This window comes from Leucoraja erinacea, chromosome 17 (assembly GCF_028641065.1).
Source record: "Leucoraja erinacea ecotype New England chromosome 17, Leri_hhj_1, whole genome shotgun sequence".
NCBI lineage: Eukaryota > Metazoa > Chordata > Chondrichthyes > Rajiformes > Rajidae > Leucoraja > Leucoraja erinaceus.
Window position 1 is genome coordinate 39,919,413 of NC_073393.1, and position 13,149 is coordinate 39,932,561.

At 41.7% G+C, this 13,149-nt stretch overlaps 1 protein-coding gene across 1 annotated transcript in view; it reads left to right on the forward strand.

Annotated features, from left to right (window-relative positions):
* The window catches only part of cpne7 (copine VII), a 172,050-nt gene that overhangs the window by 79,117 nt on the left and 79,784 nt on the right, over positions 1-13,149 (forward strand). The window contains exons 5-8 of the mRNA XM_055649026.1: positions 1,004-1,015; positions 5,322-5,337; positions 5,885-5,959; positions 11,076-11,159. Coding sequence (XP_055505001.1) covers positions 1,004-1,015; positions 5,322-5,337; positions 5,885-5,959; positions 11,076-11,159 — 187 coding nt within the window. The remainder of the gene's footprint in view (positions 1-1,003; positions 1,016-5,321; positions 5,338-5,884; positions 5,960-11,075; positions 11,160-13,149) is intronic.

A 13,149-nucleotide genomic window follows, 5' to 3' on the forward strand; every position in this document is an offset into this window, starting at 1 on the left:
TAAGTGCAGGATGTGGCAATCATTATTGAGTGTTAGTTAAGAATGGCATTTTGCTGAGCATTGATACTGACTTTTATGGGTCCATTGAATGAACCAACTGCATGTAGTTGATCTGGGGGGGGGGGATAGTGGGGAGGGGAGGTGGCTGGTGTCGGCGGTGGGGGTGGGGGGGTGGGGGTAGGGCGGGTATAAATGCAAGCGAATTGGAGACTCATTACATCACTTGGAGAATATAGATAGATCTTTATAACTATATCTATATATATAATATATTCTAATATTATATTATATATATAGATAAATAATATAACATATATATTATATATATATATATATATATATTAAATACTAAAACTCTGATCTTGTTACCCCTATTCCAGGTTTGCGTGTTTTTTCTATTTGCGCATAAACGGTACACGATAGCGCTACGATTTTCCACCAGCTTACTCACCATGCTCCTGTGCTGCAAGTGCAACACGTTTTGTTCCGATCTACTGTATATTTTAAAAGGTTTAAAAATCTTAAAAAACGCGCATGCGCAGATTGGTCTCCTCTCCTGTCAGTCACCACTGCTGCCGGGACGGCGACGCCCCTTCCTGCACCATCGCCGCACTGATTGGCCGTGTTCGCTGTCAGTCACTGGCGGCGCCAGGCGAGGAGACTAAAGCTGAAGGAGCAGAATGAGCAGAGTGTGCATCACTAACGTTCCACCGGGTGGAGAGCGAGTGGGGCTGCGTCTGCGGGTGCCGATGATCCAGGGCCTGGGCGCTGAGGCTGGCTCTGAGGTCAAAGGGTGCAATCTCGAGATCCTGGGGAGGTGAGGAGGGAGAGAGGGGGGGGATGAGGAGGGAGAGGAGGGGGGTAGTGAGGAGGGAGGGAGGGGGAAAGTGGGGGAGGTGGGAGGGAGAGGGGGGGGGGGTGATTTTCCGTGGCGGGGGAGGAGAGGGAGGGGGGGAGTGAAGGAGGAAGGGAGGAGTGAGCGGAGGAGTTAGAGAGCGAGGAGGAGGAATAGAGGGTGAGGAGTGGGGCAGGGGAGGGAGTAGGTCAGGAGGGATAGCGGGGGGGGTGGGGGTGGATAGTGGGGAGGTGAGGATTGGGGAGGATTGGGGGAGGTGGGAGGATAGCGGGATAGTAGGGAGGGGAGATGAGTTATGGAGGGAGGGAGGGAGGGAGTGACTGAGGGTAGGGGAAAGGCAAGGGAGAGGGAGGTGAGGTCGGGATTGGGAAGTGGATGAGGGGAGGGGAAAGAAGAGGGAGGATGAAGATGAGGGGGTGGGTGTGCTCGGGGATGAGGAGAAATGAACCGTGCCTGCGCAGTTAGGGGCTATGGGTGAGTGGTGGAATATTACATTGGGGGGAGTGGTTGCGTTGGGGGAACGGGTGAGTGGGGGAATATTGCGTTGGGAAGCGGGTTGCGTTGGGGGACCTTTTTTTCAAAAGCAAAAACAAGACAACAAAAAAATAATGATAAACATAACAATGATATTGATACATAGGGATCAGGGTTACATTAATAACAAGTATAACCTAAATATGAGTCCAGTGTCAAAATACACATTGAATATAGACCTCCCGGTTTCTATGTAAATATAGTTAGATGTTTAAAAGAGAACATATGTATAAAAACAAAAAGATAAAAAGAAAAAAAAAAAGAAGAAATGAAAAAACAAAACCCCCCTAAACTAAAAAAAATATTTTCACCTCTGCATCTCTGAATCCCCTCTCACCCATATCCACATATCAATGTCCCACACCTCCTCTCTTCTAGAAGTTTCTGGTGTTCGTTACATATACGAATGAGATGCATGAGCCATAGAATAGAATAGAATAGAATAGAATATTTTGTCAGATGTAATGAGTCACAATGAAATTATTTGCTTGAATACCTTGCAAAGGTATGCAAATAGTTGCACATAAAGGCCACTTACAAAATACAGATTCCATTTAGCTACCCGATGGAGATCAATGTGTACTGATATTGACCACATGCCCATGGATAAAGCAATTGGACAATTCAGTGTCGATTTTAACCAGCATCATCAGTTCTTTCCTACTCATTTTATCTGGTCCACTGCAAAATCTCCTCAAAGTATTTCTACTTTGAAGATTTTTTCCTCCGTTCTCCAACCAGAGTTACGTAGAAACATAGAAACATAGAAAATAGGTGCAGGAGTAGGCCATTCGGCCCTTCGAGCCTGCACCGTCATTCGATATGATCATGATTCGAGTTGAGCAACATCCTCTCTCACTGCTCCCTCTCTGTGATTCCTCTGCCCTCCGACTCTAAGACCACGTTTTAATCCAGAGGAAATCAGTCAGAAGAAGAGTCTCAACCCGAAACATCACCCATTCCTCTTCTCCAGAGATTGTGCCTGTCCCACTGAGTTACTCCAGCATTTTGTGTCTATCTTCAATTTAAACCAGCATCTGCAGTTCTTTCCTACACAATTCAGAGTGATGGCTCGCTTTGGGAGAATATTGCAAGTTACTCTGAAATTGAATGCAAGGTTTTGACCTGAAACTTTGATAATTCTCCCCCCACCACCACCACCACCACCACATCTTCTACTCGACATCCTCCATCAGATTGTTTGTTGCTCCAGATTCCTGCATCTTCAGTCTCTTGTGTCTCTAGCCAAAATAGTTCTGATTACTTGTGTTATGATATTTTGAAATACAGATGATGAGAAAGAACTGCTGTTTCTAGTTGGGGCAATGATCTTCGAGAAGGGACATCCAATAGTATATGCAAGCAGAGCCCTGGGGATGGAGAGAGGCATCATGTACAAATTGCTGTAATCTTTTAACTGAAGAAGTTTCTCCGGCACATAAATGGAATTTATGAGGCTACAGTGTGTGCTTATGGGGATTAAAGATTAAAACTTCCTTTAGCACAGATATGCATGTAGCTTTCATGCTGACCTGATCCCATTGTAAAGATGTAGAAGATGCTGAAGCAATCAAGATGGCAAGACATATTCCACTCTCTTAGTTACTGATGCATGAGAATGAGGATTTTGCCAGTCACGCCGATGTGCCTGAAACAATTGATTCGGAGAAGGTGGAAAATGACACAGCATATGGTCAAACCAGTTCTCCGATCATACTACCAAGTGAGACATGTTAGGTGGCCTCATCTTTAGAGGTGAAAGGATAACTGCACCAAGTTATGAAGAAACAACATGATAAACTGCCTTAATTTTTTGCGTCTGGGTTTGAATGAGGGAGGGAGGGAGGGAAAGCAAGCAAGAGGATGTAGATACTGGCCTGGGATTAATGGGGACATTAAAGATTATGCAGATAAATTCAGTTGCTGCCTTACAGCGCCAGAGACCCGGGTTTGATCCTGGCTACGGGTGCTGTCTGTACTGGGTTTGTAGGTTTTCCCAGTGACCACATGGGATTTCTCCGGGTGTTCACACACTCCAACGATGTACAGGTTTGTAGGTCAATTGGCTTCGGTAAAATTGTAAATTGTTCCCAGTGAGTAGGAGGATAGTGTTTGTGTGATCGTTGGTCGGCGCGGACTCAGTGGGCCGAAGGGGCCTGTTTCTGTGCTGTATCTCTAAACTAAACTAAACTGAAACTCTTCGCACTCATTTAGCCTAACAGAAATTCGGGTTAGATCTCCTTCACCTCAGGGCTGCCAACATTGGGTGAGAGTTGAGAGTGAGAAATGTAGACCCACCCTACGACAAAGTCTATGACTAGCTACCACTTAGTCGACGTCAAGCCACGACAAGCTACGTCGGTCGGCGACACAATTCCTCGCGCATTGGGACGTCCCCCTACGACCACACAGGCAACAACTTACGACTACTGAAGTCAACTTACGTCCACCCGCGACAAGCTACGAACCTGCCAGCGACATCTGAAAACGTCAAATTCTGAGATCAGCGTGAGAATGGCATGAAATGCATGAGAGTTGGCAGCGCTGCCTTCACCTGGATATGCAGAAATTAGTTTGAATCCTAATATAGCATCTTTAACTTTAAGTATATAAATGAAATAAAATAAGTGATAGTAGCTGTGAAGGTGATGTAATTCAGGAAGAGGATTCTCTAGGCCTTAACTGTTGTGACTTTTATGTAACTCCAGACCCAAAGGCGTGTTTGACTTAATTAATCTCTGATTGACTAATTGACTAAGCAATAATCAGTTCTGGACAAATACCATTAGTCATGCCAATGATATCCATGTCCCATTAATTAATGAATATATAAAATCTATCACTTGCAAGCAAATTGGTGTCAGTCTTTCATTCTGACCTCTGTTAAATGTGGAAAGTGAATAGGCTGATTAGATTAGAGGTTCCATGATGGCACCCATCCCAGACACTAGACACAGCTAGCGGTGACTGCAGAAGCCGATCTACAATCACATATCATAATCTCTCCATACTTTTAAATCTCTACTCTTCCAGCAACATTTCAGACTTTACTGGCTTTACCTTGCACTAAATGCCATTCCCTTATCATGTATTTACATACTGTGAGTGGCTCGATTGTAATCATGTATTGTCTTTCCACTGATTGGTCAGCACGCAACAAAAGCTTTTCACTGTACCTCGGTACACGTGACAATAAACTAAACTGAACTGAACTGCAGGTGAGTCAAAGTTGGGGTTTTTTATCTTAACCTTTTAACATCTCAACCAAGTATAATGACCCCCAATTTTTAGGGTTAAAATTCACATTGTAATAATTGAAGCAGAAAATGGGTGGAAGAGTTGATGTGAAGACACATAAAATAAAATAAACAGGCATGAAGAAAGATGGTCTTGAGAGAAAAGGAATAAAAGGGGGAAAAAATGTGACGATAAACTTTGTTTCGATTATTTGGTGATAATTAAAATCTGAACACCAGATTGTTGTATTGTTTCAGTTTTGGAAGTACAATAATCATGGATTGGCCCTTCAGGACTGAAGTGAGAAGACATTCTCCTTCCTGACATTAGTGCATTTTACAGTTCTCTACCCTAGAGAGCTGAGGAGACCATCGCTGTATATTATCAAGGCAGGGACAGATAGATCTTTAGTTATTAAATGGCAGAATAGGCACAAGTGGCCGAATGGCCTACTCTAGATTTTTTTTTTTTAATGTTCCTAAGGCACGAGAATAGGACTCATAAACCAAGAAGGAAGGAGGCATTATTATTTCTGGCGTCACCCGAGTATTTCATATTGAGTGCTGGCTCTCAGAGAAAGATACCATGTTGCACTGTTTCTGGAAGAAAACGACAACTTAACCCGTAGCTTGCTAATTTCCAAGATGACCACTTGTAGCAGCAGATAATTGCAGTCTGATGTACTCTGTAATAGTGAGAACACTATCACAGTTTCTTCCACCACAGAATCACAGAGGTGACAGCAATAACTTTGAAATATACCATTGTCAGATAAATGATAGGAGCAGAATTAGACTATTCAGCCCATCGTCTACTCGGCCATTCAATCATGGCTGATCTATTTCTCCCTCTTAATCCTGTTCTCCTGCCCCCAACACCTGTATAAATCAAGAATCTATCTATCTCTGCCTTAAAAATACCAATTGATTTAGCCTTCTGCGGCAATGAATTACAAAGATTCACCACCCTCTGACTAAAGAAATTCCTCCTCATCTCCTTCCTAAAGGAACGTCCTTTAGTTTCTGAGACTACGACCTCTGTTTCTAGAGTCTCCCACTAGTAGAAACATCCTCTACATATGCATTTAATCTAGGCCAGATATATGGTTATCCTTTTGGTGAATGCTTTTCTATACAAAATATTTGTTTTAAATCACTTCTTCCATGTGTTAATCCATTGTACACACTATGTGATGAATCTAATTCTCAATCGAAGATGCAACAAATAGGTCTTATTTATTTCTGTCTACGTTCACAGGTTATTGCAGAGGAAATAAATGGAAACAATGGCTATGTGGAATTAGCCTTCTGTGCTAAGAAACTGGATGACAAGGTATGTGAATGCATTTGGAGGATCATGTGCAGTTCTGGTCATAGGAGATTTCCTAGAGGGTGTAGGAGGTGTTTATCGGGATGCTGCCTCGTTTTAGCTACAAAGAGAGGCTGGATTGAAAACGTGGATTGCTATCTCTAGAACAACAGAGGCTGAGGGGAGACCAGATAGAAGTTTATGTTATGAATATGAAATACTCATATTTGACAGGCAGAATCATTCTTCCAGAGTGGAAATATCCAAGACTAGAGGGCGTAGCTTTAAGCTGAGAGGGGGGAAGGTTTAACGGAGATGTGCGGGGTGAGTTTTGATTTACATAAAGAATGGCATTTAACAGACTTTTAGATAGACACATGGATATGTAGGAAATGGGTGGGGTATGGATAATGAGCAGGCAGAAGGGATCAGTTTTATTTGGTATCATAGAACATAGAAACATGGAAAATAGGTGCAGGAATAGGCCATTCGGCCCTTCGAGCCAGCAGCGCCATTCAATATGATCATGGCTGATCATCCCTGTCCACGAGTACCCTTTTCCTGATCATGGGTACCCCGTTCCTGCTTTCTCCCCATATCCCTTGATCCCTTTAGCCCCAAGCGCTATATCTAACACTCTCTTGAATACGTCCAGTGAATTGGCCTCCATTGCCTTCTTTGGCAGATCATTCCACAGATTCACCACTCTTTGGGTGAAAAGGTTTTCCTCATGTCAGTCCTAATCATGTTCAACAGAGACACTGTGGGCCAAAGTGCCTGTTCCTGTGCTGCTCTATGTTAAACCTGTATATAGTCATCTTTGTGCAGTCTCACAAGTGCACTGCAGTTGCACCAACATTCCAACTTTCCAGAGCTCATGTAATAAAGGCAAATATTCTATCAGTCACCTTAATTACTTGTTTTCACTGCATGCTGATCTTTTGTGCTTCATGTACTGAAACCAGATTCTTTTGTACTGCATTCTGAAGTCTTACTCTGTTGAAATAAATTGCATTCTCATTCTTCCTTCCAAAGTGGATAATCTCATATTTTAACGACATTATACTCCATCTGCCAGCTTCATGCTCATTCAATTAACTTATCTATACCCCTTTGCACAATTGCTGAACCCATCTGTTTTTCAACAAATTTGCACTCTGCCCTTTCATCTAATAAAAGCAATATTAGGCGGTTTACAATTCTCAATTTTAAGACACAATGCTTTAGAGCTGAAGCCCCTGTCCCACGATGCGAGTTTACCCAAGAGCTCTTCCGAGTTAAAAAAAAAATCTAACTCGTGGTAAGTACGTAGACTGTACGTAGCGGGTACGTCGGAGTGCGTGGATGCCTCGTAGCGTCTCGTAATGCTAACGGCAGGTACTCGGGAAACGCGGTAACTTGTGAAGTTTTTTCAACAGTGTGAAAAATGTCTAAGAGTAAAAAAATACTCGTGATGAAGTACCACGAGTTTGATTTTTTTAAAACTCGTGAGAGCTCTTGGGTAAACTCGTATCTTGGGACAGAGGCTTTACAGTACAGTTTACATAACATCTTGAATTTAGTGCATTCATTATGAAGCGTTTGTTTTCTTTTTGTGTAGCGTTTTGATCTGAACACATTTACTCGTGGGATTTGAGAATTAAACTTTGATGTAGGGTTGTATCGGAAGAGTCAAATGTGCATTTGTATTTTCCACCAACTACTCTCTGCACTTTACAAACAGATGCGAATTTAATGCTGCATTACAGTCAGATCTAATTCCACGCATTCGATGATGGACGGCAGGCCAAAGGGATGCTGATGCTGGAACCGATCTGATGTCAACTTGACCAAAATGACATGGGTTTTTTCCAAATATGTTTTATTAAAAATAATGAATAGTCTTGCCTATTAAAAATGAGATGAGTGATAAATGCATCAGTTTCCTCAAAATTACATCCCCCCAAAATTTATTCAGATATTTTTTTACTTTTCACGATTGGTCCATTATTTAAATTGTTTCCTTCTTTTACCCTTGTGAAGCACAGAGGGCGGGGGGGGGGGGGGGGGGGGGGGGTGGGGGGGAGGAGGGGTGAATATGATTGTTGCTTCTCCATTTTATAACTATGTTGTCAAAGGACAATGAGTGATCATACTGTTTTTACAAGAATAATCAGACCATCCATCAAATCTGCCAGTTTTTGTTGATGGTGTGTTGGCGTTTCACCCCGTCCCACTTGGCTGTCGTTTGCGCGTAAATTACTCAACATCATTTAGCGTCATGACGCGCGCGACGTGACACGCTCGTGATGCGGGCATGGTGCGCATTACGTACGCATGGTGCGCGGCATCGCAGAATTTTGTGATGTACAAAATCTTGGCGCGCCATCTGTGTGAGTCCATCAGGAGTTTTCAGGCAAAAAAAAACCCAAATCAGCAAGGTTTCCGACATGGAACATCACCTACATCTATAAATGGGCTGCATGGGTTGGAGTTTGTAAAATGTGTGCAGGATAGTATTTTGCAGCAATACATAGAAGTATCCACTAGAGAAGGGGCGGTGTCAGACCTCCTGTTAGGAAATGAGATGGGTCAGGTGGCAGAGGTATGCGTTGGGGAACAGTTCGGGACCAGTGATCACAATACCATTAGTTTCAATATAATTATAGAGAGGGTCAGAACTGGACCTAGGGTTGAGATTTTTGATTGGAGAAAGGCTAACTTTGAGGAGATGCGAAAGGATTTAAAAGGAGTAAATTGGGACAGTTTGTTTTATGGGAAAGATGTGGAAGAGAAATGGAATACATTTAAAGGTGAAATTTTAAGAGTACAGAATCTTTATGTCCCTGTTCGGTTGAAAGGAAATAGTAAAAATTGGAAAGAGCCATGGTTTTCAAGGGAAATTGGACACGGTTTGGAAAAAGAGGGAGATCTACAATAATTATAGGCAGCATGGAGTAAATGAGGTGCTTGAGGAGTATAAAGAATGTAAAAAGAATCTTAAGAAATAAATTAGAAAAGCTAAAAGAAGATATGAGGTTGCTTTGGCAAGTAAGGTGAAAGTAAATCCAAAGGGTTTCTACAGCTATATTAATAGCAAAAGGATAACGAGGGATAAAATTGGTCCATTAGAGAGTCAGAGTGGACAGCTATCTGCAGAGCCAAAAGAGATGGGGGAGATATTGAACAATTTATTTTCTTTGGTATTCACCAAGGAGAAGGATATTGAATTATGTGAGGTAAGGGAAACAAGTAGAGTAGCTATGGAAACTATGAGATTCAAAGAAGAGGAAGTACTGACACTTTTGAGAAATATAAAAGTGGATAAGTCTCCAGGTCCGGACAGGATATTCCCTAGGACATTGAGGGAAGTTAGTGTAGAAATAGCAGGGGCTATGACAGAAATATTTCAAATGTCATTAGAAACGGGAATAGTACCGGAGGATTGGCGTACTGCACATGTTGTTCCATTGTTTAAAAAGGGGTCTAAGATTAAACCTAGCAATTATAGACCTGTTAGTTTGACATCAGTGGTGGGCAAATTAATGGAAAGGATACTTAGAGATAATATATATAAGCATCTGGATAAACAGGGTCTGATTAGGAACAGTCAACATGGATTTGTGCCTGGAAGGTCATGTTTGACTAATCTTCTTGAATTTTTTGAAGAGGTTACTCGGGAAATTGATGAGGGTAAAGCAGTGGATGTTGTATATATGGACTTCAGTAAGGCCTTTGACAAGGTTCCTCACGGAAGGTTGGTTAAGAAGGTTCAATGGTTGGGTATTAATGGTGGAGTAGCAAGATGGATTCAACAGTGGCTGAATGGGAGATGCCAGAGAGTAATGGTGGATGGTTGTTTGTCAGGTTGGAGGCCAGTGACTAGTGGGGTGCCACAGGGATTTGTGTTGGGTCCACTGTTGTTTGTCATGTACATCAATGATCTGGATGATGGTGTGGTAAATTGGATTAGTAAGTATGCAGATGATACTAAGATAGGTGGGGTTGTGGATAATGAAGTAGATTTTCAAAGTCTACAGAGAGACTTATGCCAGTTGGAAGAGTGGGCTGAAAGATGGCAGATGGAGTTTAATGCTGATAAGTGTGAGGTGCTACATCTTGGCAGGACAAATCAAAATAGGATGTACATGGTAAATGGTAGGGAATTGAAGAATGCAGGTGAACAGAGGGATCTGGGAATAACTGTGCACAGTTCCCTGAAAGTGGAATCTCATGTAGATAGGGTGGTAAAGAAAGCTTTTGGTGTGCTGGCCTTTATAAATCAGAGTATTGAGTATAGAAGTTGGGATGTAATGTTAAAATTGTACAAGGCATTGGTGAGGCCAATTGTGGAGTAGGGTGTACAATTTTGGTTGCCTAATTATAGGAAGGATGTCAACAAAATAGAGAGAGTACAGAGGAGATTTACTAGCATGTTGCCTGGGTTTCAGCAACTAAGTTCCAGAGAAAGGTTGAACAAGTTAGGGCTTTATTCTTTGGAGCACAGAAGGTTAAGGGGGGACGATAGAGGTCTTTAAAATGATGAGAGGGATAGACAGAGTTGACGTGGATAAGCTTTTCCCACTGAGAGTAGGGAAGATTCAAACAAGGGGACATGACTTGAGAATGAAGGGATAGAAGTTTAGGAGTAACATGAGGGGGAACTTTTTTACTCAGAGAGTGGTGGCTGTGTGGAATGAGCTTCCAGTGAAGGTGGTGGAGGCAGGTTCGTTTTTATCATTTAAAAATAAATTGGATAGTTATATGGACGGGAAAGGAATGGAGGGTTATGGTCTGAGCGCAGGTATATGGGACTAGGGGAGAATACATGTTCGACATGGACTAGAAGGGTCGAGATGGCCTGTTTCCGTGCTGTAATTGTTATATGGTTATATGGTTACATGCAGGTTTAAATATCCCGAAACATGAAGAAACAATGCTATCTTTGTTATTGTGAAATTCATTTGCAGTATCTCTGTCTTTTTTTCACAACTGGTCTAAATATATTTCCATTTACTTAAGCCCGATCTGCTACTATTTTTGACCCGTGCAAATTCAGTTTGATTCACTCGTCCCATTGATCATTTCAAAGTTGTCTTGAAACTAATGATGTAGTCGACACAACTCAAAAGCTAAAGTTTTTTCATTTCTATCATTACAGGATCTTTTCAGCAAATCAGATCCTTTTTTGGAAATATACAGGCTAAATGACGATGAATCCGAGCAACTTGTCTACAGGACCGAGGTATGTACAATGTGTGAGGAATAACCAACGTGTATTTATACAGCACGATCTATAGTGCACAAATACAATTTTGCTTTTAAATATGATTAAATCAATACAATATAAATTAAAATGTACAATCGCAACATAAATTAAGAGCTGTTATTCTAAAAGAGTTACTTGAATTGGGAGAATTTAGTTAAAGTATAAATTTAGTGAAAATGGCAGGGCAGGTTGAGGAAGTGCGTGAAGCCATAGTGGGTGCGGAAGAAATGTACTAAAATTATTCCACAGTTAAGAATCACTTTCAAGCTCCTCCTTTATGTATACAAAGCCCTTAACGGGCTTGCCCCCACCTACATCAAAAATCTGCTAACCCACCACTCTACCTCCAGGTCCCTTAGGTCGGCCGACTTGGGGTTTCTGACCATCCCACGGTCCAGGCATAAGCTCAGGGGCGACCTGGCTTTTGCAGTGCTGTTTGTACCTGCACTGGTGTAAAGCACTTTGGTCAACGAGAGTTGTTTTTAAATGTGCTATAGAAATAAAATTGACTTGACTTGAACAATCTTCTGTTATGATGATAGAAGTTGCATTGGCAGTCGAAAGAATCTGGTGATAAAGGAAGTTGTTAAAGGTATTTAAAATCATGAACGGTACAGACATAATGAACTTTTCTCATGGGTGGCGGTCATTAAATACGCTTGCTTTGCTTGCCCAACAACAAACTTTAGGACATATTGAAAGAAAGTAATTAACAAAAGAACCAGAAGTGACATGAGGTAGACAAAAATGCTGGAGTAACACTCAGCGGGTGAGGCAGCATCGATGGAGCTAAGGAAATAGGCAACGTTTCGGATCGAGACCCTTCTTCAGACTGATGAGGCTTTTTTTTTTAAAGAAATGGTTAGCGACCGGAAATGGACTGCCAAAGATAATAGTCAAAAGGGAGCTGGATCTAACATAAAGGAATTTGGAGGAGGGAATATAGAGGGCAGAGATAAAACGGGTGGCTCTTAGGTTAAGATAGCACACATTAAATGGGATAAATAGCCTCCTTGTCAGCTTTAAACATTCTGAAAATAAGGAACATGAGATTTCAACCTCTGAATTAATAAACTTAGTGACAACTCCAAAGCCATTAACCTATCATAATCAAAAGTGTTAATTTAAGGATACAAATTTTAGAAAGCAGCAATAATTTGAAGCTCTTGAAATAAATTGGGCTATTGATTGTTCAATTCCTAATTTTAAATTCACCTTTTAGCCTTGCCTGACACTTTCACTTGGCACTTGCCATGATAGTAAGGGTGTCAGTCTAACGTGGGTTCAATTTTAGTTTTAGAGATACAGTGCGGAAACAGGCCCCTGCACATTAACACTATCCTACACCAACTAGGGACAATTTTTTACATTTACCAAGCCAATTAACCTACAAACCTGTACGTCTTTGGGGTGTGGGAGGAAACCGAAGATCTCGGGGAAAACCCAAGCAGGTCACGGGGAGAACGTACAAAGTTCGTACAGACAGTGCCCGTAGTCGGGATTGAACCCGGGTCTCTGGCGCTGCATTCGCTGCAAGGCAGCAACTGTACTGCTGCGCCACCGTGATTACGATATGATACGATACAACTTTATTCATCCCCGGATGGAAATTGGGGAAATTGGTTTTCCAACAAGGTTCATGAAAACTTGAACTGTATGGTATAGGAAGAACTGACTGAGGAGTGAATGCTGAGCTGCGAGCAAAGTTCTCTAAGATATACTTGGAGTGATTAATGAGAACATAATATGTCCAGAAATGGAAGGCAGTAGAGCAATGGCATTAAAACTGAGGGAAAATATACTTTTGGAACTTCAACTTATTTTTCCAATTGTTCTATACAAAAATAATAAATGAAAGAGCTCTGATGTTATGTCCTACATTTTGTAGTTGTAACATTTTGTAGTTATATAAATGCTTTGAAGTCCAGCTTTGGACTTTGATGTTAACAAAGAAGCAACATGATAA